Source organism: Dasypus novemcinctus, chromosome 7 (assembly GCF_030445035.2).
Source record: "Dasypus novemcinctus isolate mDasNov1 chromosome 7, mDasNov1.1.hap2, whole genome shotgun sequence".
Lineage (NCBI taxonomy): Eukaryota > Metazoa > Chordata > Mammalia > Cingulata > Dasypodidae > Dasypus > Dasypus novemcinctus.
The window spans coordinates 11327997-11350455 of NC_080679.1; the positions used below are offsets into that span (position 1 = coordinate 11327997).

At 51.2% G+C, this 22459-nt stretch overlaps 1 protein-coding gene across 1 annotated transcript in view; it reads right to left on the minus strand.

Annotated features, from left to right (window-relative positions):
• Positions 1-2063: 2063 nt before the first annotated feature.
• The window catches only part of DIS3L2 (DIS3 like 3'-5' exoribonuclease 2), a 392051-nt gene continuing 371655 nt past the window's right edge, over positions 2064-22459 (minus strand). Inside the window, exon 14 of the mRNA XM_058299893.2 lies at positions 2064-6914. Within this exon, the coding sequence (XP_058155876.1) occupies positions 6831-6914 (84 nt within the window). The 3' untranslated portion in view covers positions 2064-6830. The remainder of the gene's footprint in view (positions 6915-22459) is intronic.

The following is a 22459-nucleotide window of genomic DNA, read 5'->3' on the forward strand; positions in this document are numbered from 1 at the left end:
CGCACCCATTCTCTGAGTAGGTGGGCAAAGCTCCTGCTGCCATGGGCCTCCTGCCATTCACATTACCTTTGTGGGAAAGGGTGCCTACGGCCCACAGGTGATGTGAGCAACACAGGAGGTGGCCAGGCCAAGCCAGGCCTGCTGCCCTCCTTGCTCCTGGTCCCAGGTCCTCAGTGTGCTGTCCCAGGGCCCCCACCCCCACCTCCATCCCACTGTGACCATGTGGCTGAGGTTGACTCTGGGGGAGAAGCCAACTGGTGCTCCCTCTTATTTAGAGCTTGACCTTGGGCAGCACACCTCCAGGGCATCACTTCCCCTCTCCAGAACGGGGGGCTTAGACCCGCTTCTACCCTCCTTGTAGGGAACATTCCGACCCCCCAAACTCCATGATGATCATTATTGCTGGGGAAGGAGCAAGGTGGCAGGAGGTAAAGGTAAGGTGTTGCTGCCATCTCTGTGTGGCGTGGAAGGTGGAGAAACACACCCGCCGCTACCACCAACCTTGATTTGAGCAACATCAAAAAGAGCAGTGGCTGCATCAGGCTGATGCCAAACACTCGAGGCTGTGACAGAGACCAGTGAGCTCAACCCACACCGGAGTGGCCAACCCCAAGAGGCATGTGACAGCTGCAGGCTGCACTCATGAGGTCACTTCTGGCACATTGCTGTTTGCACTGCCGCCAACCTCCCCAGGGCTCCCACTCTCCCCTGTCTTTTAGCGCCGCTTTCTCCTAAACAAGGGCTCCCCTGGGAACAAGAGAGTCATTCTTCCTTCCGCCCTGCCAGTGCCAGTAGAGCCCTGCGGGCTCTCGCCCTCTGCAGCGCAGGTCTCTTAGGTAACGTTGCTGCCGAGCCGAGGAGCTGGTGCCAGGGCTGAGGTGCAGAGTGAAGGGGTCATGGTCAAGGCGCTGGGAGGTGCCGGTGCTGGTCTGAGGTTGTCAGGGATGCTGGGAACTATTCCCTCTGCTTACTCAGGGTGAAGGAAGAGGAAAAGAACCAAGCAGAGGGGAAACGAATTAAACCTGGAGCTTTAGCCAGCGACCCCTGCCCTCTCTCCTCCCCAGGAGTGGCGGCTACAAGTCACCGGAGCACAAACCTCTCTGGACCCACCACTGTGTCTGTACCAAAGCCGCACTGCCAGTGTGCTGCTTGTCTAGGGACTGAGCCTGGCTCGGCGCCTGATGCGTGCTCATTCCTGTAAGATGTGACTCCTCCAGCTGGCCACCTGGGCTCCAGAACCTCCCATCAGCCTGGCTGACCCTTCCTTGAAAGTGGGCTGCAGGCTGAGACTCACCCCACGCAGTCCTCCGTCCTCCTTCCTTCCCTCCCCAATGGTCAGGATGTGTCGAAGTCTGAGGCTCTGCCTGCCTTCTGCTCTCATCCCTTTTATCCTTCTCAGGTGTCTCCCTCGGCAGCTTTCTGCTCCTCCGCTGACCTCAACCAACATAAGTGGGGCCAGGAGCGGCTGGAGCAAGCAGGCAGGTAGCTGGTGTTTGAGGACTGGCTCACTCATACCCGGAGGGCAAAGAGGCTGCTCTCTGAGTGGTATGGGGGACATGGATGGCCCCTGGCACCTAGTGGTGGCCCATCTGCTAAGGATTTCACCAGCAATGACCTGGGAAAAGCCTTTGCTGGTGAAGTGATTTGAGATTTGGAAGACATGGGAGGCACAGTGCCCACAAGAGCTGGCGGCCAGCTGGTCCCTATAAGGTGCATTGATGCCTGGAGAAGGACAGCAGAACACAGAGGGCCATTAGCAGTGAAGGCTCAGTGTGAGAGCCGAGGCCACCCTCCCCTGGCCAGAGCTGGCTCCTCTGTGTGCTGGAGAGGATGCAGCCTCTGCCCTACTCTTGGGCTGCCAGGCCCAGATCGAGGCTTAAATGCCAGTGCCATTAGCTGGGGCTGTGCCGGGCCTGACAAGGGAGAAAGAGATTAGACTCCCAAAGAGTGAGGAGAACTGGCCAGCAGGGGCCTGGCAGGACCCTGGGCTTAGATTCCAAAGGGTGTGACCCAGGGGGCCAGGACCTAGGACTAGAGGAGCAGGAATTCATTGTTTGGGGATATTTTTTTTTTTGGGTACAGGAATTAGCACTCTGGCAAAGACCCCAGGTGAGGGGGCAAACTTGCTGCTGGGTGGCCTGTCGAAGCCTGGAAAATGTGACGGCTAAGGCTGAGCGAAATGGGAAGGCCTGAAGGGCCTTAGTGGACAGTAGAGGAAGGGATAAGGGGGCCAAAGAGAAGGGGGCATGCTGGCATGGAAGCATCACCTGAGTCCGGAGGGCCAGCAGATGCCTCGGTTTCATGGAGAGCCCACAGGGCACACCCTTCACCTCGGTCAGGAATGTGCCAGTGAGAAGGCCACCAGCACTTCCCAGGCGGAAGAGTTAGCAGCAGGAGTGGCCATCACTGAGCTGGGCTCACAACACCCATGGGAACAATCAGGCCCAAAGTCACAGGGGCAGGGGTGACCCAGTCAGAGGCCCACTGAACCACCAGCAGCAGCTGCTGCCAGGGTTACTTGGCCTCCGTGTGTCCAGGACCCAGCAGGTGACAGGAAGAGTCACGGCAGTCATTCCCACAGGGCGACGGCCTGGACTGGGTGAAGAGGCGGGCTGCTCATGCCCACATGTGGAACCTTCTGTGCTCCCTGCCCCACTACAACTGTGAGCCGACGAGGACGTGGTTGCCAAGGGCTCCAAAACCTCAGCAGGGAGACCTGCCCGATGAGGTGCTAGCTGAGGTGGAGAAGATGCAGAAGATGAGGGCAGGTGGGGCCTGAGTCCAGCTGCAGCAGAGGCGGCTCCAGCGTGTTCCACTAACGTCTCTTTTCTAAATTTCTTCTTGGAAGGGACAGGTGCATGGGAACCACAGAGGAGGAGCTTCCCACACCTGAGTGGACATCTGTGCCCTGAAGGGGCAGACTGTGGCAGCCAAGAAAATGCCTCTTCCCACCTCTTCTGTGGGGAGCGTAGGTGGCAAATGGTCCCAGCCACCAGCCCTCGGGATTCAGCCTCACCTTCACGTAGGTTACCTCCCATGGCTGCTCCCAGCTGGTGACTGGGCATGGCAGGGGCCTCGTGCAACTCCTCCAGCGAGCAAAACACACCCATTCCATTGTAACATCCCAAAGCCTTAGGCCATTTTAGATCAATGCTAAGTACAGTCTCATTAAAATGAGTTATGGATACAGTCCATCCTGGGGCAAAATTCTACTTGCGAGACCTAGAAATACTTGCATCCAATATACAATAGAGGGATAGGCATAGAAGTGGGAATAAACATTCCCATTCCAGAAGGGAGAAACTGGAAGGAAAATAGGGGTCATGGGTTCCAAATAAGTGCAAACCGTAGCAGGGCAAACTCCATTAGATCTCAAGGTCTGAGAGCCACCTGTGGCTTGATTCTTCATCTGCCAGGCCTGATGGAGTGGCAGCCCATGCCTTCCAAGTGCTTGTGCAGCATCCATGCTTTTCCTGAACACTGGGGTGTAGGCCCCACCATCTCCAAGCACTGGGTGGCAGCACTCTTCCTGAACAACAGGGTGCAAGGTCCACCTACTCCATATCCAGAGTGGAAATCATCCTTTCCACACATGTGGGTGGGCCTGCTCTCTTGGACCACAGAGATCTCTTCAGTCCAGACCTCAGTGTCCATGGTTCTACCCTTGAAGTCTTTCTTACTTTAATTCATTCCTTCTTTGTTCCTTTCAGGAATTGCTTCTGTTCATACAATTTCTGCAAAAACTTTGTTGGCTTTGTGTGCAGTTCTAGGGTGTCCAAACCATCAGATAACAGAACTTTCCACAGGTACTTCCTGGATAACTGCATTTCCAGTCTGGACTCCCCCTGAAATGGCTGACTGGATCCATGTTCAGCCACAGCCTCTTGAGCAAAGGGTTGTTTGGTTAAACCCTCACATGGAACCCTGTTCTCTGGAAATTCACTTTCTGAAAGCTCACAGAGGTCCCTGATAGAGCTGCTTCTGGCCCTGGGCTCCAAACTCACTATTTGGACAGGATGAGAATTTTCAAAATCACCAATTTCTGACTTATATGTGGTTGAAAAGTCAGTTCCCAGCTTATTCCTTTGCTCTCACAAGGACAAACCAGGACTGTACCTTCTACACTTAACTTGGAAATCTCAGATAAACATCCAGGTTCATAGCTTTCAAGTTTTGCCTTCCATCCACCATCAGAACACAATTTTGCCAAGTTTTCTGCCATTTTAAAAGAAGGAATGTTTTTCTTTCAATTTCCAGTACACATTCATCGTTTTCTTCAAAGGCCTCATCAGACGTACCTCTGATGTCCATATTTCTACCAGCAGTCTCTTCAGTCTATGCTTTTTCTTTCGAGTCCTTCATGATTCTTCCAGCCTCTGCTCTTTACCCATTTCCAAAGATGTTTCCACAGTTTTAGGTATTTGTCATAGCAGCACCCCATGTGTGGTACCTAAAATGGTTTTAGTTTCCTAGCTGCTAAAACAAACACCGTACAATGGTATTCTGGCTGGCTGGCAATCTTCGGGGTTCCTTAGCTCTACCGTCACATGGCAATCTACATGGTGGCACCTTCTCCTTCCTCCTCTGGGTTCGGCTGACTTCTAGTTTCTGGCTATCCCTGTGGTTTCTCTTTGTGTACAATTTCCTTTGTGTCTACGGACTCCAGTCATACTGGAAATGCTGAGTGATTTCCACGCCTACCCCATACCCCCTTCAGTGTGGGCCCACCTTAACTAATAACATCTTCAAAGGTCCTGTTTATAAATGGGTTCACAGCCAAAGAACCAAGTGCTGTGCCTTTTGTGGGGGACATGATTCAACCTTCAACACACCCCTACCTTTATTTTTTTTTTAAGATGAAGAAACCTCAGGCTCAGAGAAGTTAAGAAAGTTGTCCAAGGACTGAGAATGAACAACAAGACTGACTCTAAGACAAGCAAGAGTGAGACAGAGAGAGGGGTCACTGAGGCATTTGATTGCCATTCTTTTCTAGATCATGGCTTATATCCAAGTTTGCTATACAAATGCTTTTTTCCCCCAGGTCTTTGAATCCAAAGTTTATCAATATTTACAACCCCTAAATTTTTCCCTTGTATTGCTTATTCTAATAATACGCTCAGAGTTGGGATTTAGGCCAAGAGACAGAGCTAGGTTATATTCTCGTCTCATCTTCAAAGATGAGGTAAGTTGTTATTGCCACTAGAAATCTGAACTGCCAGCAAATGAATGTAAAAGGAAGGAGGGCCGATAGCCTTCTCTCACTGAATGAAAGTGCTGCAAACCTTTACTTCAAAGAGTAGACAGTCAGGCTGGAAGTGGAGTCCATAAGTACCCTGGGTCTAAATATGTGTTTCTCCTGCCATAGTCTGTGTGCTCAGAGCTGTCGTCCACCACCTCCCAGCAAGCACCAGCTCAGATGAGCAGAGTGGCATGCCAAGCAGCCTAGGGTACTTCGCAGTGATGCTTTTCCCTGCTACCCAGGGACTTGCTCGGATGTTTCCTCCAGACCCTGGACCACAGAGAACTCCAGCCTTACTTCTCTGCTAAGTTAAGCATTAAGAGAAGCTGTGCTGGTGGCCTTGGACATGATATGCTAGAAACTCCGGAACTATCTTCCAAAATAATGCCAGCTAAGAGGAGGAATGATGGTGTTAAAGGATGCCTGGTCATCCTTTCCCAAAAGATCAGTTTGGCGGGACTTGAGGGTGTACCACAGTTTATTCTGCCATTCTCCTAAAGATAAATGACAGTGTAATAATGTCTTGACATTAACTGAATGGAGATTAGGTTGAGGGCACCCAGTGACCCATTTCCCACCCATAACAGAGCAAGAGTTCCTGAGGAATACATGACTTTCTCTCCTGAAGGTGCTGGATGCCAGCAGTTCCACCAGTGTGGGCCCATCTGATTCCTTCCACCAGCTAAAATGAGGTAGACTGTGTATTTGAACCAGTAGAGACAATTCTCAAGTCCAGGCTGGGCTGCCCTTGTCAGTGACCAGGGTTTCCAAGAGTAGCTACTTGGGACAAATGTCTTTCATTTTCTCTTCCCAGAGTAAAACATGAAAATGTTGACTCCACCTCTCACGGTTATGGCAAGTTACCCTGGACACGTTACCTAAATTCTCTAGGCCGTAGCTTCACAGATAACAGAAACACCATACAACATGTCCGCTTGGCTCTTCAGGTTGCTGTGCGGATGGCATGGGATGATGAGCATGATGTCCCAAGTGCTGTGCCTCACACCTGCTAGGTGCTCAGCGGGGGCTGTCTTCCTCCACCCCCTCCTCCTCAGGCTATGGTCCCCGTGCCCCACTCACTAACATTTTCACTGTCTCCCAGGCAAGGAGGCTGTCAGATGAAGAGAGGAGATGCCAACAAGACCACCACTTCAAATCTCTGCAAATACTCATCAACCATTTCCCCCACTGTAAAATTCACATGGTAGGCTAGCACAACAAAACCTCTAAATGCAGTACGGTCAGCTATCGAGCCCAGCAAAAGCTGGAAACCCACAGTGAGTGGAATTAGCAATCATATGATAAGACACCAAGAGTTCAGAGACCAGACGTGGCTCTAGCTAGAGCCTGGAAAGGGAGGTTTTGGCAGTAATTCTAATACATCATGCTGCTCCCATATAAGTACTTCAAGTCCTATATTTAGAGAAAGACAAATTTTATAGGAGAAAAATCTCTGGACCTGGTATTTTCTAGCAGTTGCCGAAGTGTGGTTCCCTTCCTGCCGGCATCTTTTTAAGGGGCGCCCAGGGTGGGAAGCTCCTGGGCGCTACCTCTGTGGGACATGGTGAGTGACTCGTTTCCAGTGTGTGGCTTACCTGTTGCTGTCTTGGTACTCGTAGACGTGACATCCTTGGGGCAGTCCAGTCTCATGGTCCAGAGTGAAAGCAAGCTTTATCTGAATAAAGAGAGAAGAGAAAAAAGAATAAGTTTTAGGTAAAACGCTCTATTCATTCTGGGCTTGGAAATGAAAAAAATATTAAGTGAAATCACACTCTTTCCAGCTGACATATTGTGGAGAACAGGGGTCTGCAGGCCTCTGGGAAGAGCCCCTGGCCCATTAGACTCTACTCATTCATTCTGCACTTAAGCAACACTTATTAGGCACTTTGTGCCAGACACTGGCAAGGAGAGGGGGAAAGAACAGTGACCGGCAGAGCCCTGGTGCCTCCTGCATGGAGGCAAAGGGTCCTAACAGTGTGTGTGTGATTTATAGATACAAATTTCAAACTATGCTCAGAATCAGGCAAAGTTCCCTTGAACCTGAAGGGGGAAGAGTTTCCCTAGAGCATGGGGAGGAGTGTTTTCTCCAGTAGAGAGCACAACGTGTATAGATATCAGGTGCTGGACGGTGCAGTGCCCCAGGAATGAAGGCTGGCTGGTGAGGCTGGAGCTTGACAGTGCAGGGAGCATGGTAGGGGGTGATGCTAGAGAGGAAGGCAGAGGAAGGACCTGCTCAGCCATATTGTAAGGAAGGGGTGAGTGACACAATAAGAGTTATGTTTTAAAAAGATGCCTCTGGCTGCTGTGGAGAAAACAGACTGGGGGGAGAGCAGAAGTAGGAGAGACCTGTAGGAGGCTATCGGAGTAGTCCAAGTGAGCGGTGATGGTGGCTGTGACTGGAGGCCAGCAAGTGAGATGGAGAGAAGTGGACAACTGGAGATGCAGATTAGAAGAAGGATTGCAGAATATGCTGATGGACTCCATGTTGGGGAGAGGAGAGGACCGAAAGGAAGAAATCAAGGATGGTTTGAGTTTTTGGATTTGAATAACCAGACAAATGGTGGTTCTGTTAGCCAATGTGGGAAAGACTCTGGGTGGGGGTGGGGTAGAGAGTCAAAAGTGTGGTTTTGGACATGTTCACCTTGCAGTACCCATTAGCTTTCTTTCACTTGGTAAGATCAGGAGCAAGAACTCTGGGGAAGTCTTGGTCTCCTTTTGGATGCCGAAGAGGAGGGCTCAGTGCGTGCAGAGCTCCATGTGGGTCACTGGGGAGGGCGAGCTCTGAGGCGTTCTGTTGGTCCTACTCGAGTTGAGCTGGCTCTGGTAGCTCTAACACTTCCAAACGCGGAGCCAGTGGCTGTATTTACAAACTCATCCGGTTTCTAAATCACATCTAAATCATACGCACTTTACAGGGATACATTATTGTATCTTTTTTTTAAACTGTAAGTCTGTTAACAAGGCTAATGGTCTATGACATTAGATGCTGGACAATCTTTCTCTTCCTTAGAGAGAAATGAGCTCGTGGGAATGACTGGCCTCCTGCTGATTCAGAGGAACACACAAAACCAGAAACAAGGCCGCCTTTACCATCACACAGCCAAGAAAGCCAACACAAAGGCACGTTTTCCCAACAGAGCACTGCTCGGGGCTTTTTAACCCATTCAGTAAGGCAAAACAGAATTATTTTAAAAAAATCTTTAATTACAGCCATTTTCTCTTTACCTACCTCTCTGAGGCTGTGGTCAGGCCTGTGTTCATTTAGTCCACTTCAAAAGTCTGTACCCACTTAGAAATTTTCATGGCCTTTGACTCGGTGATACAAGTTTTGGATTTGGGGCTTGGAAAAATTATCAGCAATGTAGGAGGATAAGTTTTATTTGCAAATTTGTTTCCTACAGTGTTATTTATTGGAAAGACTCTAAAAGACCAGAATGGTTAAATGAACTACACTAGAGGCACATGTGGAAGAAGAGTTGTTGAGTTGTTTATGAAGCACTTTTATTAATCTGGGAAAATACTTGGGTTAGATTTATTTATTTATCTTTTTAAAAGATTATTTATTTATTTATTTCTCTCCCCTTCTCCCCCACCCCCCCTACCCTGGTTGTCTGTTCTCTGTGTCTCTTTGCTGCGTCTTCTTCTTTGTCCGCTTCTGTTGTCAGCGGCATGGGAATTTGTGTTTCTTTTGGTTGCATCATCTTGTTGTGTCAGCTCTCTGTGGGGGCAGAGCCATTCTTGGGCAGCCTGCACTTTCTTTCACTCTGGGTGGCTCTCCTTACGGGGTGCACTCCTTGCGTGTGGGGCTCCCCTACGCGGGAGACACCCTTGCATGGCACGGCACTCCTTGCGTGCATCAGCACTGAGCATGGGCCAGCTCCACACGGGTCAAGGAGGCCTGGGGTTTGAACTACGGACCTCCCGTGTGGTAGATGGACAGACACCCTAACCACTGGGCCAAGTCCGCTTCCCAACTTGGGTTAGATTTAGATGAAAAAAAACCATGCAGGATGCACACTTGATTATACATCAAGAAAACTATGTAAAAAAGAATGAAGCCTACATGGAAGAAAGACTGGAAGGGAAGAGATAAAAAATGTAACAGTAGTTGGCAGTAGAGGGGAGCTTAGAGGTGACAGCTTTACTCTCTGTATTTTCCAAATTCTCCATGGTAAGCATACATTATTGGGTAATGGGTAAAAGACATACTTCTTTCTCCCTTATTTTATAACTGGCGATTACTTCCTTACAGAATTGGTTTCTTGCTTCTTCTGAAATCTGTTTTTGGCTCAGCTGGTCTTGGTTAAGCATCTATGCCCTGTCCTACTACCTACCCATCAGCCCCTGAAAGTGTAGCTCTCAACCTCCCAACCCACATCTCTTAGTCTTCCTATTCTGAGAGGTAAACCACCGAGGGAGAGGACCCAGGTTGGTATGCAGGATGTCCACTTTATTCTGTGACAAACATGAAGCCATGGCAGGTTTCTGAGTGGAGACCAGACCCACTCAGATGCTCCAGTTGAGCATGGGCTGGAGGGAGCATGGGCTGGAGGGAGCATGGGCTGGAGGGAGGGTGCCTGGAGACAAGGTGATGAGGACCTGGCGGTGGGGAGGAAGGGTTGGGACAGAGCTGAGAGACAATACTGATGCTCTGGCTATGTGCCAGCGAGACCCTGACTCTGCCTTCCACTTCCCACTCCACCTGTGTCTCCCCTGACCAGCTGAACAGGGAACGATGAAACACAAGCTAGAGTCTTCAGTCATGAAGGAACTGTGGGAAGTTTAATCCCATGGGGATTCTCCAAGTCAAGAAACAACGTGCATACCAAGTAAATGATAAAGCAAGTGAGTAGAGGAGGTGATGAGGGGTGAGAGGAAAGTGGGGCTGCTCATGGAGGAGGGCTCACGTACAAAATGCACTCGAGAGGGAGGGGCTGAGGACAGAAGAAGAAATAGCTGCAGGGTCAGAGGTCTGTGGGACTCCGGGGGATTGGGGTCCACAGCACATGCTGAAGGCCCTTCCTCCCCTGCTGGGAGGGAAGACAGCAAGGAGGCAAAGGAATTTTCAGGAGGGGGTTTTGGAAAGTTCTAGTCTATTTTTGTTCTTTTCTGGAGAACAGGAGACCAGTTGGTCTGTGAGGAGTGGAGGGATGAGTGAGGGAAGGAAAGGCAGCTTGAGGAAAGGAAGGTCTGAAGTTGCTTCTGTGAAGAAGAGGACAAACGGTTGCCAGGGAGGAGCACGTGGACTGCCAGGAAGCAGAAAGGTCCATCTGCCGCCCCAGGACCTGCAGTTACTGTGGCAACCACCTGCCCAGTTGTTGATTTTCTCTAGCAAACTGGACCTTGGCATGAAGGCCGTTAGACTGGTCCAAAGGTGAGCCCTTGCCAGGAAGGTGTGAGGGAGCGAAGATATGACATTGGCAACAGTGACAGTGGGTGACAGAACCGAGACTCTAGGGGAAGAGGAAGGAGATGAAAGTGAATGGGGCCAACGGAAGAACACAGAAGGGCCTGAGTAACAGATGTCTTTATGAGGAGAGGAGCTGGGGACATGGCCAGAGTCGGTTGTGCCTGACCCTTGGAGGTGGAACAATCACAAGATCGAGGAGGAGGCAAGGAATGGCATGTGGGGGGTGGGTGGGAAGGTTCTTAAGAGGTATGAAATCACCCAGGAGGACAACATGCTGTTTCCCAGACAAACCAACCCACAAAATATGCCCCTCCAGGTGTGTGTGTGTGTGTGTGCGTGTGTGTGTGCCTGCGCACACAGGTGCCTACTACGTGCAAGCTTCAATACCTGAATGGGGGACTCCAACTGGTCCCTGCAGTGAGCAGTCACTTCCTCCTTCCTAACACCACCCTCATTTCACTCAGCCCAGGGGTTCTGGGGGAATGGGCCTAACAGGCCTAGGATAACCCCCCTGCCTATCAGGAACAGCTCAGGAACCCACCTCGGAGCTGGTGGAAGGGACCTGTGACCCGCTGAGGCTCAGTGCTCCTGGACACGAGGCCTGGGATGGCCACGGCCGCTTGCTAGCAGCCTGAGAACGAGGCCAGCTCACAGAGGAAGCAGAAGCAAAAGAGCTGCCAAGGAGCAGGGCCAGGCTGCTCTGAGCTGCGCCTAGTCGCCTGCCTTCTGGGCCAGCACCGTGCTGTGGTAAGCGCTCACCCTCCTCTCCAGGACACTGACGCGGAATCTGCCTGCCCGCTGCCCTGGCTCTGCTCCCTCTCCTCCACTCCCACCACCCACTTCTCCTGACGCACCTCCGATGGCCTCCTGCTGTGACGTGTAAATGAATTAGGCCTGGCCGGCTCCCTGAACAAACCCTGACTGTTACTGGCGGGTGGAAGGGGTGTGAGGAAGGGGTGCTGGTCAGGGGGGACCCCAGGAGCAGTGTCAGAGGAGAGGCGGGGGTCTGCCCGATGGGCAAGGGCACACTGCCCCTCCTGCGGCAAAGCTCCATGCACCCCCCTCTATTGCACAGCTCATTCGGTGAGGCTGGACCATGCCGGGCGCTTTTGCACTACTGTGCCCGGCCTCATGCTGTCGCTGCTTCCAGAGGGGCCCTTCCTGTCCATCCCAGCCAGATCCCACCCAGCCTTTGAGCTTCTCTCTAGAAGAGTGGCTCTGACCTGTCGTTACTCTGACTGGTGTGCTGTTGGCAGGGCCTCTCTCCCTGGTGAGGCTGGGGGCTTCACCAGATATACTGGGTGCTCAGAGTCCTGATCACTGTCCACAGCAGGAGGCCAAGGGATGGTGTTGAGCTGAACCACAGAGTGGAGATTTAGAGCATGTTTTTACCCCTTGACAGCTAACTGCTCCAGTCGTTTGACAGACCCAGAATCATGCCCCCTGCGGGCTTCTGGGCCCCTCAGCACAATTTGATGATGGTTGAATAACTGCCACCCGGTGTCATCCCCGGCACTTCATCCTCTTCCCTCCGAAGCCTGCCCTCCTCCATCCACAGTGATGAGGAGCGGGGCTCAAGCCCTCGTGCTCAGACGCTCCCGTCCTGCCAGAGGCCGAGGCGGCGCACAGGCCTTCCCTCGGCAGTGCTGATGAGTGCTTCTCACGCGGCAGGTGCTGCCAGGAGACCAGCAGGCTGAGCAGCTCGAGTCGAGGCCTGCAGGCACCCACCCACGGAGGTTCAGCTCAGAGTTTTGTGCCACCAAGAATGGCGGCCACAGCGTGCCTTCACCAGGCTTCATCTTTTCCTCCCCTGAGCAGCTGCCACAGGCAGCAGAAGCGTCCGCCGCTAGCCCAACTTTTCTCTGGGAAATAGCCTTCTCTGGGTAGACAGTCTCCAAGTGAAAACCATTCTTGGTAGTGGGTGAAGAGGAAGAAAGTGCCCGGGACACAGTACCAAGGCCACTGTCCGGCCTCCACCGGCAGGGGAAGGAGGCATCTGATGAGTCTGGTGGTAGGCAAGGTGTTCATCTGGACAAGGAAGGGCCAGTCTCCCCTTCCTCCAGGGGCCGAGGCTGAGAGGTCACGGACAGGGCAGGTTCTGGGCAGGCCAGCAGGCTCCTGCTCCAGGGGTGGGCCCCCGGAAGACAGCGGTGGCGCCAGGACCCCTGGGGAGGAGAGCCTCTCCCTGTCCTCTGCGGAAAGGCTGGGTGCTGACCTGTTTGGCTGCTGGCCCTGTGGGCTCTCTGGGTGGGGTGGCATCCTCCCAGTAGCTGGCAAGAGGGGAGCAACAAGCCAGATTCAGGGCGATGGGAGCCTTTCCGGGTGGCCCGCTATCACGGGGGAAGACACTTCAGGTGAGCCTCAGGGGAAGAATGAATCCCAGGCCAAACTAAGGAGAGTCCATGGAGCCATTTAACGGAACTATAAACGAGATGTGGCCTTCCTTGGTACCCCAGCCTGGGAAGCAAAGAGGGCAGATAATATGCACGAGAATAACCCAAAAAGAGGGATGGGGCAGGAGGGGTGGCTGAACAGGCAGGCACCTCTGATTTGCTCAGGTGCAGTGTTGGCTTCCCCACGCAGTCATGACCTGGGCCACTCAGCACAAAACTGCATTGGCTAAGGGAGCCACCAGGTCAGAGTTTCTGGTGCTTCTGAAAACCAGAGCTTCTCCCTAGCCCGTCCTTGGAGGGGCAAGAAACGAGGTAAGAAGTTTGGGAGTGGCATGCCCTGCCCGCAGTCGGTGCAAGATGACCTCTCACGGGCATCCGGGTCTCCCCTCTGACCATGAAAGGCAGCTACAGCCATGGGAGGACAGAGAAGTTCCATCTCTCCTGCGGGTGCTGGAGGGGGAGGGCAGGGGTACCCTGCAGGGGCGCCGTGACTGAAGTAGCTGGGAAAAGCCAAATTTGAGTTCTCCGGCCAGCACTGCTCTAGTTCAAACCGAGGTGGGTTCTCTGGGCGGCCTGGGAGCTTGCTCGAGTCTGCTAGCTATTAGGGCCACGGTTCAAACGCAGGTCAAGGACCCACGCGGGCAGCCTCCCAGCCTCTGCAGGCTTGATTCTTCCCCTCACAGCCCACTGGGTCCTGCAGGGTGTCCAACTCTTCCTCCAGCCGAATGTGGTAAATCCCGTCAAGGGCACGGTTCAAACGTTTCAGGTATGTCACTTACAGCACACTTAGAAAGAACGGAGGCGTTACTTCTACCTGAAGCCTCGGTTTTATAAATTGAAAAATCTTATTAGAAGGAAATCGTCAAATTCTCAGAGGTGAGCTTTAGTTTTTCTTCTTAGGTTTTCATTGTTTGGTTTGGATTTCCTAAGCATTATTTCCTTTTTTCCATCTCCTCTTTGCTTTCTTTTATAAGACAAAGATGCGGTGGACTTTGCTTTGACTTGGTTAACAACGCTTCTATGGTAATGTATTAAATTTCTTCCTCCTAAGTCCACTGAAGCCTTTTTGGACTTGGAGAGAGCTTTTTAAGAAAGAACTTGCTCATTCAGCAGGATTTTCCTCCCCACCCCAAGCTCCGGTTCTGACCTGGAAAAAATAAGAGAAAGAGCAAGAGAATCCTGCAGTCCTGATGCTCAACTGCACAAACCACAGAAGAGAACCTTGCTCCAGTAACGTAATCATGGAGATTTCTGGCACCTTGGTCTGTCAAGAAAAATACATCCACTTGCTGGCACGGGGACCCCTCAAACTCCATCTTGCTCAGCACGGAGCCCCTGCTCCGTGAGTGCTGGAAGGTCTCTGGTGAGGCTGGCCGCTCCCCTGGATGCCGCCTCCCTGCAGGGCCGTCTGGAAACCCCACAGCTGTGTTTTCACTTAAGGCCACTTCTCCTGCCTCCACTGCACCTTGTTCCAGAGGCTCGTTCTATTCTCATTGAGGTTAAAAATGGCAGGAGAAGGATTCTTCAGTGCTGAGGATTTACTTGTTTAGAAGAAAAAAGGTCTCTCTCTCTAATGCTCTGGTTAATCCGCAGGGAAAAGCTGCTCTTTACTCAGCAGCCCGAGCGGCCGCAGCCTCGTTTGCCTCGGCCGACGAGCCAGCTCCAGAAGAAAAGAGCCCTGGCAGCAGCTCTCCTGGGCCTGGCAGGCCTCCTCCCTCTTCAGGGTTACTTCATGACTTGCCACAGCCCGGGGAAGCAGAGCTGTGCTTGCCGCTGCCCCATGCGGCCTCCTGCCTGCCTGTGCTGCTGGGGGAGGCCAGCAGAGAGAGTGCGTGCCCATCCCGGGCTGACTGTGCAGGATAGGAGGACCCTTGGGCCAGCTGTCCTGACCTGGCCTCTCCTGGTCACGGCTCACATTACTGCTCGGATTCCTGGCCAACAGGACAACAGCGAACACAAAGCACACTATGCACGTGTCATGTGTGGCCAGGTGCAGGGACAGAGAGATCATTCTGCTCGTCCTACCAAAGCTGGGGTGGTGTTGACGATTTTCTTGGCCAAAGAGGGTGAGAGCGCTGGAATGTTCCCAGATCAAAACCACCTCGGCCGTAGGCAGGGCTCGGAGTTCTGGGGCTGCCAGCAAAACCTTGTTTAGGGACTAGTGGTGCCCAAAGCTTCTTTCAGAGCAAAGCATCAGCTTTAACTGTGGGAATGGCATGGAGGCCGTTGCCCATGTGGGAAAGACATTGTCTGGGTTTCCTTGCTTTTAGAATATATCGATTCTGCCACCCAGCCATTGACTTTCTGAAACTGGCAGTCCTGCCCCAAGCAGGGGGACGTGCCCACCCTGTAGTCCCGGCCAGAGTCTCTACTATGCAGCTTCTAGAACACACTCAGCAAAGAGAGGGAAATGTGTATGGTCTAAGTGACAGCTCTCTACTCGGGTATATGTTCTAAGCTTTATTCTTGAATCAAATTTGGTTACAGCAGTTACATCTGTGGATGATATACACTTACTCACTAGCATACTTACCTTCCTCAAGCTGTGTTTTCATAATCTCTCTCAATTTTCCTCAAAGTTTGTTTAAAGAAGCAGCCTTATAAAATCTCTTTCTCCATTTGCTATAAAAGCTGTCCACTGAAACTTTATGTTAAGAACTCAATATCAGGCCTGGGGAGAGAAACTGCTTTTAATGCTAGGGAAAAAAATCTTTCTCGACTTCCACTGAGGTTGGTTATAAGAATAACCTTATAAAATCTCTCCCTGCCCAAAGCAGGACCACTTCTGCCTTTCTGATATTGAAATCAGAGAAATATGATGGCCAGCCACAGGAACCGAGCCCACGCCTGCAGATTCCACCTTACTTCTGCCTCCCTTCCTTAGTCCTGATTTCCTGCCTTGTATTCATCTCACTGCTTCGTTTTTTGGTTGTAAGTCTTCTCAAATCCTTTTGGAAGTAGGCAAAGTTCCTCAAAATACATGCCAAACATACATAAAAATATGAGATCCAGGCAAATTCAAATATAATTTGATTTAAAAAAAAGATCATGATGTAGGCATTTGGTTCATGGAAGAAAAAAGGGACATTCCCATACAACCCCAGAGCCAGTGATCGAGCTGGCTCTATTCTTGAAAAAACAGGAGAGAACAGAATGATCTTCCAGGGAATTGGCCTCAGTTTCCAGGGACCTGAAGAGTTGGGAGTTATATAACCCCACGCTGGGAGCCAGCCGCTCTGGCCTCGTCCCTCTTCTCTCCCGGCCACAGGGGTGGTGGTGGGGTTTGGAAGCCTCGGGGTTCCCACCTGTGAAGTGGAGCTGAGTTCCTCGATGGTCTTCCTCCTGGGAAACATCTCGTGGGTTTACTGGAAGAAATCACCCCCTAACAAGCCACTACGGGATCTGTTAGAGGAGAAGCTCTGAGGATTTCAGAAGCACAGCGCTCACATCTGCACGGAAGGGGCAGTGACTCGTCCTGCCTAAGGCTGAGCCTTCTGTGGCCAAGAGCAGCCCTTAAAAGTCCATGCTAATGCTGCTTCCCACCACCCAGGTAAGGCCAGATGTCCTCTGGGGTGAAATCCCCATCTTAGGTCCTTTCTGGTCCCAGGACAGCCAACCTGTCCCCTCCCCTGCTCACCCTGCCCCTTCCCCTACACCTGGCCTCAACTAGCAGCAGCGGGCTTAGCAGCGCCTCCTGGCAGTAGAACCACTGCCTGCCACTGCCCAACCACAAAATGCCCATTGATCTGGCAATACTTCCAGGATTGCTCAGAATAACCTGGAAGGGACACACCTAGGAGGCCTGTGCATGTGGTTATCTAATATCCTTCCCCCGTCCAAAGGAGCTGCTATAGTGTCTTAAATAGCCTTGGTTCTTTATAGAACAACATATCAATCAAATAGATGCCATTCTAATTATGGTAAAAAAAAAAATATGAAAGGAGCTCTGAACATTTGGGTGTTGTGAAGCTCTAGAGAAAGTCCAGGAGGAGGTTTACAGCTACAATGAAATGCAAAACCAAAAAAAAAAAAAAAAATTAAAGAGGCGCGTGCAGGGTATCAGGAAGGGCCAGAATCCAGCAGAAGGAAAGGGAGCGGACTTTCTCATTCCCTTGCTAACTTTGGAAAATCAGCTTTGGTAAGAGAGAATTCTTGGGTAATCTCACATAGTTGAAAAGCATTTAAGAAATGAAACATAATGTTAAACATTTAAAAAAAAAAGTTTTACAATAATTTCAGTGGAACGTTTTCACTAAGCATAACCTTTTTCCTATGACCTTTATATAGTCTCCCCAGGGGCTCCAGGCCAGGAACTTAGGGGACACTCAGAGGTTCAACATGTGCCGAGAACTCAAGGATCTTCTAGGCTTCTTATCCACTTGACTACACCCTTCTTTAGCATTCCTGTGAGTTCACGCTGTTTGATTCAACCCTCTCAGCTGCGACCGACACAGGTCTTACTGCATCATGAAGGAGCTCGCTTCACTTGTGAAAAGCTCTGCCTATAAATAACAATCCTGGGAAGTGGCACAGGATGGAAGTAAAGGGCACAGGCTCTTCCATCTGGTTCTGAATCCTGGCTTTACTTCCTCTTAGCTGTGTAACCACGGGCAAGTTCCTTTATCTCTCTATTCCTCAGTTTCCTCCTTTAGAAAACAATTTCAAAGGGTTCTTGTGAAAATCAAGTCATGAAAAACACACCAGAACAGTGCCTGGCTATAGCAAATACTCAATAAATGTTAGCTACTATTATTATGCTATGAAGGAATGCCTTACAATCATTCGAGATCATTTCCAAATGCAATCACTCCCTAACTTGAGAAATTTCCATAATAGCAGATTTCAATTTCTTTTAACTTGAGTAATATTTAGGAAACCACTTCTACATCTGTAGGACCATCCTGGGGATGGAACAGGAGGGCACAATGCTTCGAAGCTCCCCTTGTCGGCTTTGCATGGCCGGCAGCCCCACTAGCACGTCCAGATGAGGCTCGCTCCTCCAAGGGAAAGCTTCAAAGGTGCAGCCAGGTTGGCAGATGTGCCTCCACATGGAGGCTGCCGAGATACTCTGGACTGGCAATAACTTGCCTGTTAATCTCTGCCTGGGAAAGAAAGAGGCCACAGTGACCTGCTAGAGCATGGCAGAGGGCTGGCTTCTGATGGTCCAGAAGCAAGCAAATTGCTTCTATCGTGGTCTGATTCTTCTCATTTGGTCTCAAGTTGGAACATGTCCCCTAGCTATATTTGTTGAACTGTCATATCTTCCCAACTAGATTGTAAACTGCAATAGAGCAATCTCAATTCGCTATTCTTTATGACCCCCCAAATGCTTAGTAGAGTTAGGCCTTTATTGAATAAAGGATTCCAGGGATATAGGGCACTGCAATACCCAGTGGGAATGACAGGCTCCATATTCAACCACACACTGGGCCAAGAACTTCACGTTTCCAGGTGCTATTATTCCCACTTTAAAGGTAAGGAAACAGAGAGGTTAAGAAACTTGTCTGCATGAGGTCAGGCAATATATAAATGAACATTTGGCAGGTCCAGAAAGGGAACCCAAACCCACTGGGTTCTACCACTGGGTCGCATTTGCTCTTCCTTTTCCTCATAAACAAGGGCACTAAGTTGGAGGCCTGGAGCTCCATGCTTACTCCTCTCCTCCTCTTGACTCTAGGAAACAGGACAGCCAATGGTATTCAGAGGCTCGGCCTTACTCATGGCTCACCGGCAAAGGCAGCCCAGAGCAACAGGCAGGCGTCTCCTTTCACCCATGTGGAATTAAAGACAGCCAGCCTTAGTGAGAGGCAGGGCAGACTGAGGCCCCAGTTCCAGGTGGAGAAGGAGGCATGGAGGGAGCAGGCCTGGTGTGGTCTGCCAGAGGCAGTTTCCTGCTTAGAGATGCAAATAAGCGCCAGTGAGAAAGACAAGTTGGCCCTGCTGATGGAATTCAGTGACCCTGTCCCCTGGTTGGTGGGTCCAGACACACAGCCAGTTAGTAACAAGACCAGGACCAGGACCTGGATTTGAGAAAGAATAAAAGAAGAAATGCTAGTCAGCTAGTCAAAATGCTGGGGAGCAGGAATAAAGAAAAACGAGACAGTGACAACAAAATGCCAGATGAACACTCTGTTCTCATCCCATTGAAAGGTTGGACAGGGATTCGTATAGCCAGCCCTTTTACTTAAGGCATGGACCCCTTTCTGTGACTTCATCTGTGAAATGAAGGCCTTGGAAAAGATTCTCTAAGGCTTCTCTGGCTCTGAGTTTTTAAATCCTGCGAGCAAGCGCCTGCTGAGCACTGTCTCTGTGGTGCTCAGCGCTGTGCCGGGCATCACGGGAGACAAAGAGGAGAGGACAGTCCCTGACACTGGGGTGGCAGAGAAAACTAACTCACGTTGACTCCAAGGCTTTTGGAGCTCAGAGAAGGTTCTGGAAGAGTGGGGAGGCCTAAGGTGAGTTTGGTAGGACAATGAGAATTTGAAAGACTCAGGAGAGATTCTAGGTGACGGGAAAGAACAAGACCCTAAGCTCTGGGAAGCGGACTTGGCCCAATGCATAGGGCATCCATCTACCACATGGGAGGTCCACGGTTCAAACCCCGGGCCTCCTTGACCCGTGTGGAGCTGGCCCATGCGCAGTGCTGATGAGTGCAAGGAATGTCGTGCCACGCAGGGGTGTCCCCCGCGTAGGGGAGCCCCACGCACAAGGAATGCGCCCCATAAGGAGAGCCGCCCAGCGTGAAAGAGTGCAGCCGGCCCAGGAATGGCGCCGCACACACGGAGAGCTGACACAACAAGATGACGCAACAAAAAGAAACACAGGTGGCGGACTTGGTCCAGTGGTTAGGGCGTCTGCCTACCACATTGGAGGTCTGCGGTTCAAACCCCAGGCCTCCTTGACCAATGTGGAGCTGGCCCACGTGCAGTGCTGATGCGCACAAGGAGTGCCCTGCCACGCAGGGGTGTCCCCCGCGTAGGGGAGCCTCACGCACAAGAGTGCACCCGGTAAGGAGAGCCGCCCAGCGCAAAAGAAAGTGCAGCCTGCCCAGGAATGGCGCTGCCCACATGGAGAGCTGACACAAGAAGATGATGCAACCAAAAGAAACACAGATTCCTGTGCTGCTGACAACAAGAGAAGAGGACAAAGAAGACGCAGCAAATAGACACAGAGAACAGACAACCGGGGTGGGGGGGAGGGGAGAGAAATAAATAAATCTTAAAAAAAAAAAAAGAAACACAGATTCCTGGTGCCGCTGATAAGGATAGACGCGGTCACAGAAGAACACATAGCAGAATGGACACAGGGAGCAGACAACTGCGGGGCGGGGGGGAAAGGGGAGAGAAAAAAAAATAAATCTTTACAAAAAAAAAAAAAGACCCTAAGCTCTGCTAGGGCAGAGACCACTCGGCTCACAGTCCTTGGCAAAGCAGGCACCAGGGGATAACACTGAATAAATAAATACCCCAAGTCAGGGAAATAAAAAGGACTATTTGTTGTTCCATGAATATGTAAGACCCTGGTCTGACAACAAAATGGGGGGCACAACCTGGAAATATAAAATAATGCTGATGGACAAAAATGGCTAAGATATACTGAGTAATCATTGTGCTCAGCAGATTAGTGCCTTCTCTTGCTGGGTTCTCCTAGCCACCTCAGTTTCCTCATCTGTAGAAATGTCCATAAGGTTTAAGGATTAAATGAGGTAACATGTGAAAGCACTTGGCAAATGGCAGGTTCTCAATAAACTCTAGCTGTTTGTTATTACTAATAACAAGCCAAGGAAGCCTCTGTGCTTCTTCTTAACAGAAAATAAGGCTCTCAACGGTCACAGATGGTTAAGGACGTGACCATGCCAGCCCTCAAATGACCCCAGGTTATTCTTCCCCTGCTTCCCAAGACTCCCCCGTGGAAAGAGCCAGGGCCTAAGTACATTGCCTCATGAGAACAAGCAGCCACTGCCCATGCCAGATTCAGTAGGGGGCCTAGAATTCTGAAAGCAGGAAAAATGGCCAAATGCTTTCTGTTCAGCACAGGCTGCCTCCAGAGCGCGGCTGGGGTTTGTGCAGAGGCCCCCAGCAGCACACTGAGCCTGGAGAAGAGGCCAGTGCCAAGGTGAGGCTGGGGTCATAAGTGTGATTGAATTAGGTGTTGCGTGGCTACCTCACAAAGGTCGGCATCACTCAAAGGCTGGATGTGCGAAGGGTGACAATGGCCCACGCTACCCATGAGGTCACCTTTGCTATGATTAGCTATGGAAATCTGGAAAAAAAATCTCCCCCAAAATCACTTGTGCAAAGACTCCATTATCTAGTGGAGAGCACTCTGCTCTGAGCCTTTGAGTGGCTGGGAGCCCAGCACGCATGGCTGGCTAGAGCTAAAGCAATGTGCCCAAGGCCCATTGAAGACGGGACAAAAACGGGTATTCAGGATCCTTCATGATTTACTGAAAGTGGCATTGTCTGTGCTTTTGCATGGCACCAGCAGGGGTGGGGTCAAGGGCGCTCCTCCTGATGGCGGGGTCACCCCACGGGTCTCCCGTTCCCTTGGACTTTTCAACTCCCGCGGCCGCATTCACCCACTCAATCTCTCCCCTTTGAAGTTATAGAATACTGCCTCATCTATCACTGACATGCTCCATTTCAAAAGGACTGGGAGGGAATTCACTTTTTTTTTTTTTAAATAAATGAGAAAGGCTCAGCTGAACAGAGAAAGAGAGAAGGAGGTAAAGGAAGGAGGGACGCAAGCCAATGAGAGCTAATGGCGCTAGCCTCCTCCAGCGCTTGCCAAGTGGGCAGTCCTTGTCTGGTGTCCTAGCTCATGGTGGGGGACAAGGGCTTTCCCGGTGAGCCACGTGCTGCCCTGAATGTCTGTGTGTGCTCCCCTCGGCCTCTCTACCTAGACTTGATGTTTTTTCAGTCCCGCATACTGTACCTTGAAAGGTACTAGTGATACCGAGGTTTCCTGTAACTTTGTCTTGAAATAAATTAGAGGAAGTCGCCTGTGGCAGGGTCCTAGAGGAGTCCCAGGCTTCCTCAATCAGCTGCCTTGTGAGTGTCTTGAACCGGACGGCCCAAAGTACCTCAAGCTCAGAGGGTCCCAACCTGTCACTTGCAGTTCCTCCCAGGTGGTGGGAGAGAGGTGGCACCATATCCATCTAGGTGCCCAAGCCAATACCCCAGGAGCACCTAGATGTTCTCTTGTCCTGTTCCCTGATCCCACCTTCTCAGTGCCTATCCACCTGCTCCTTCCTGTCAGCTGTATGACCTCTTAGAGCCCCAGGGGTCCCTCCTGGGTTACCGCTACAGCCAAATAACTGGCCTCCCTAATGTTCATCTGGCCCCCTTCCAATTCACCCTCTATAGAGTGGCCAGAGAGATCTTTCTAAAAAGAAAATCCAAATCCATCCCACCTATA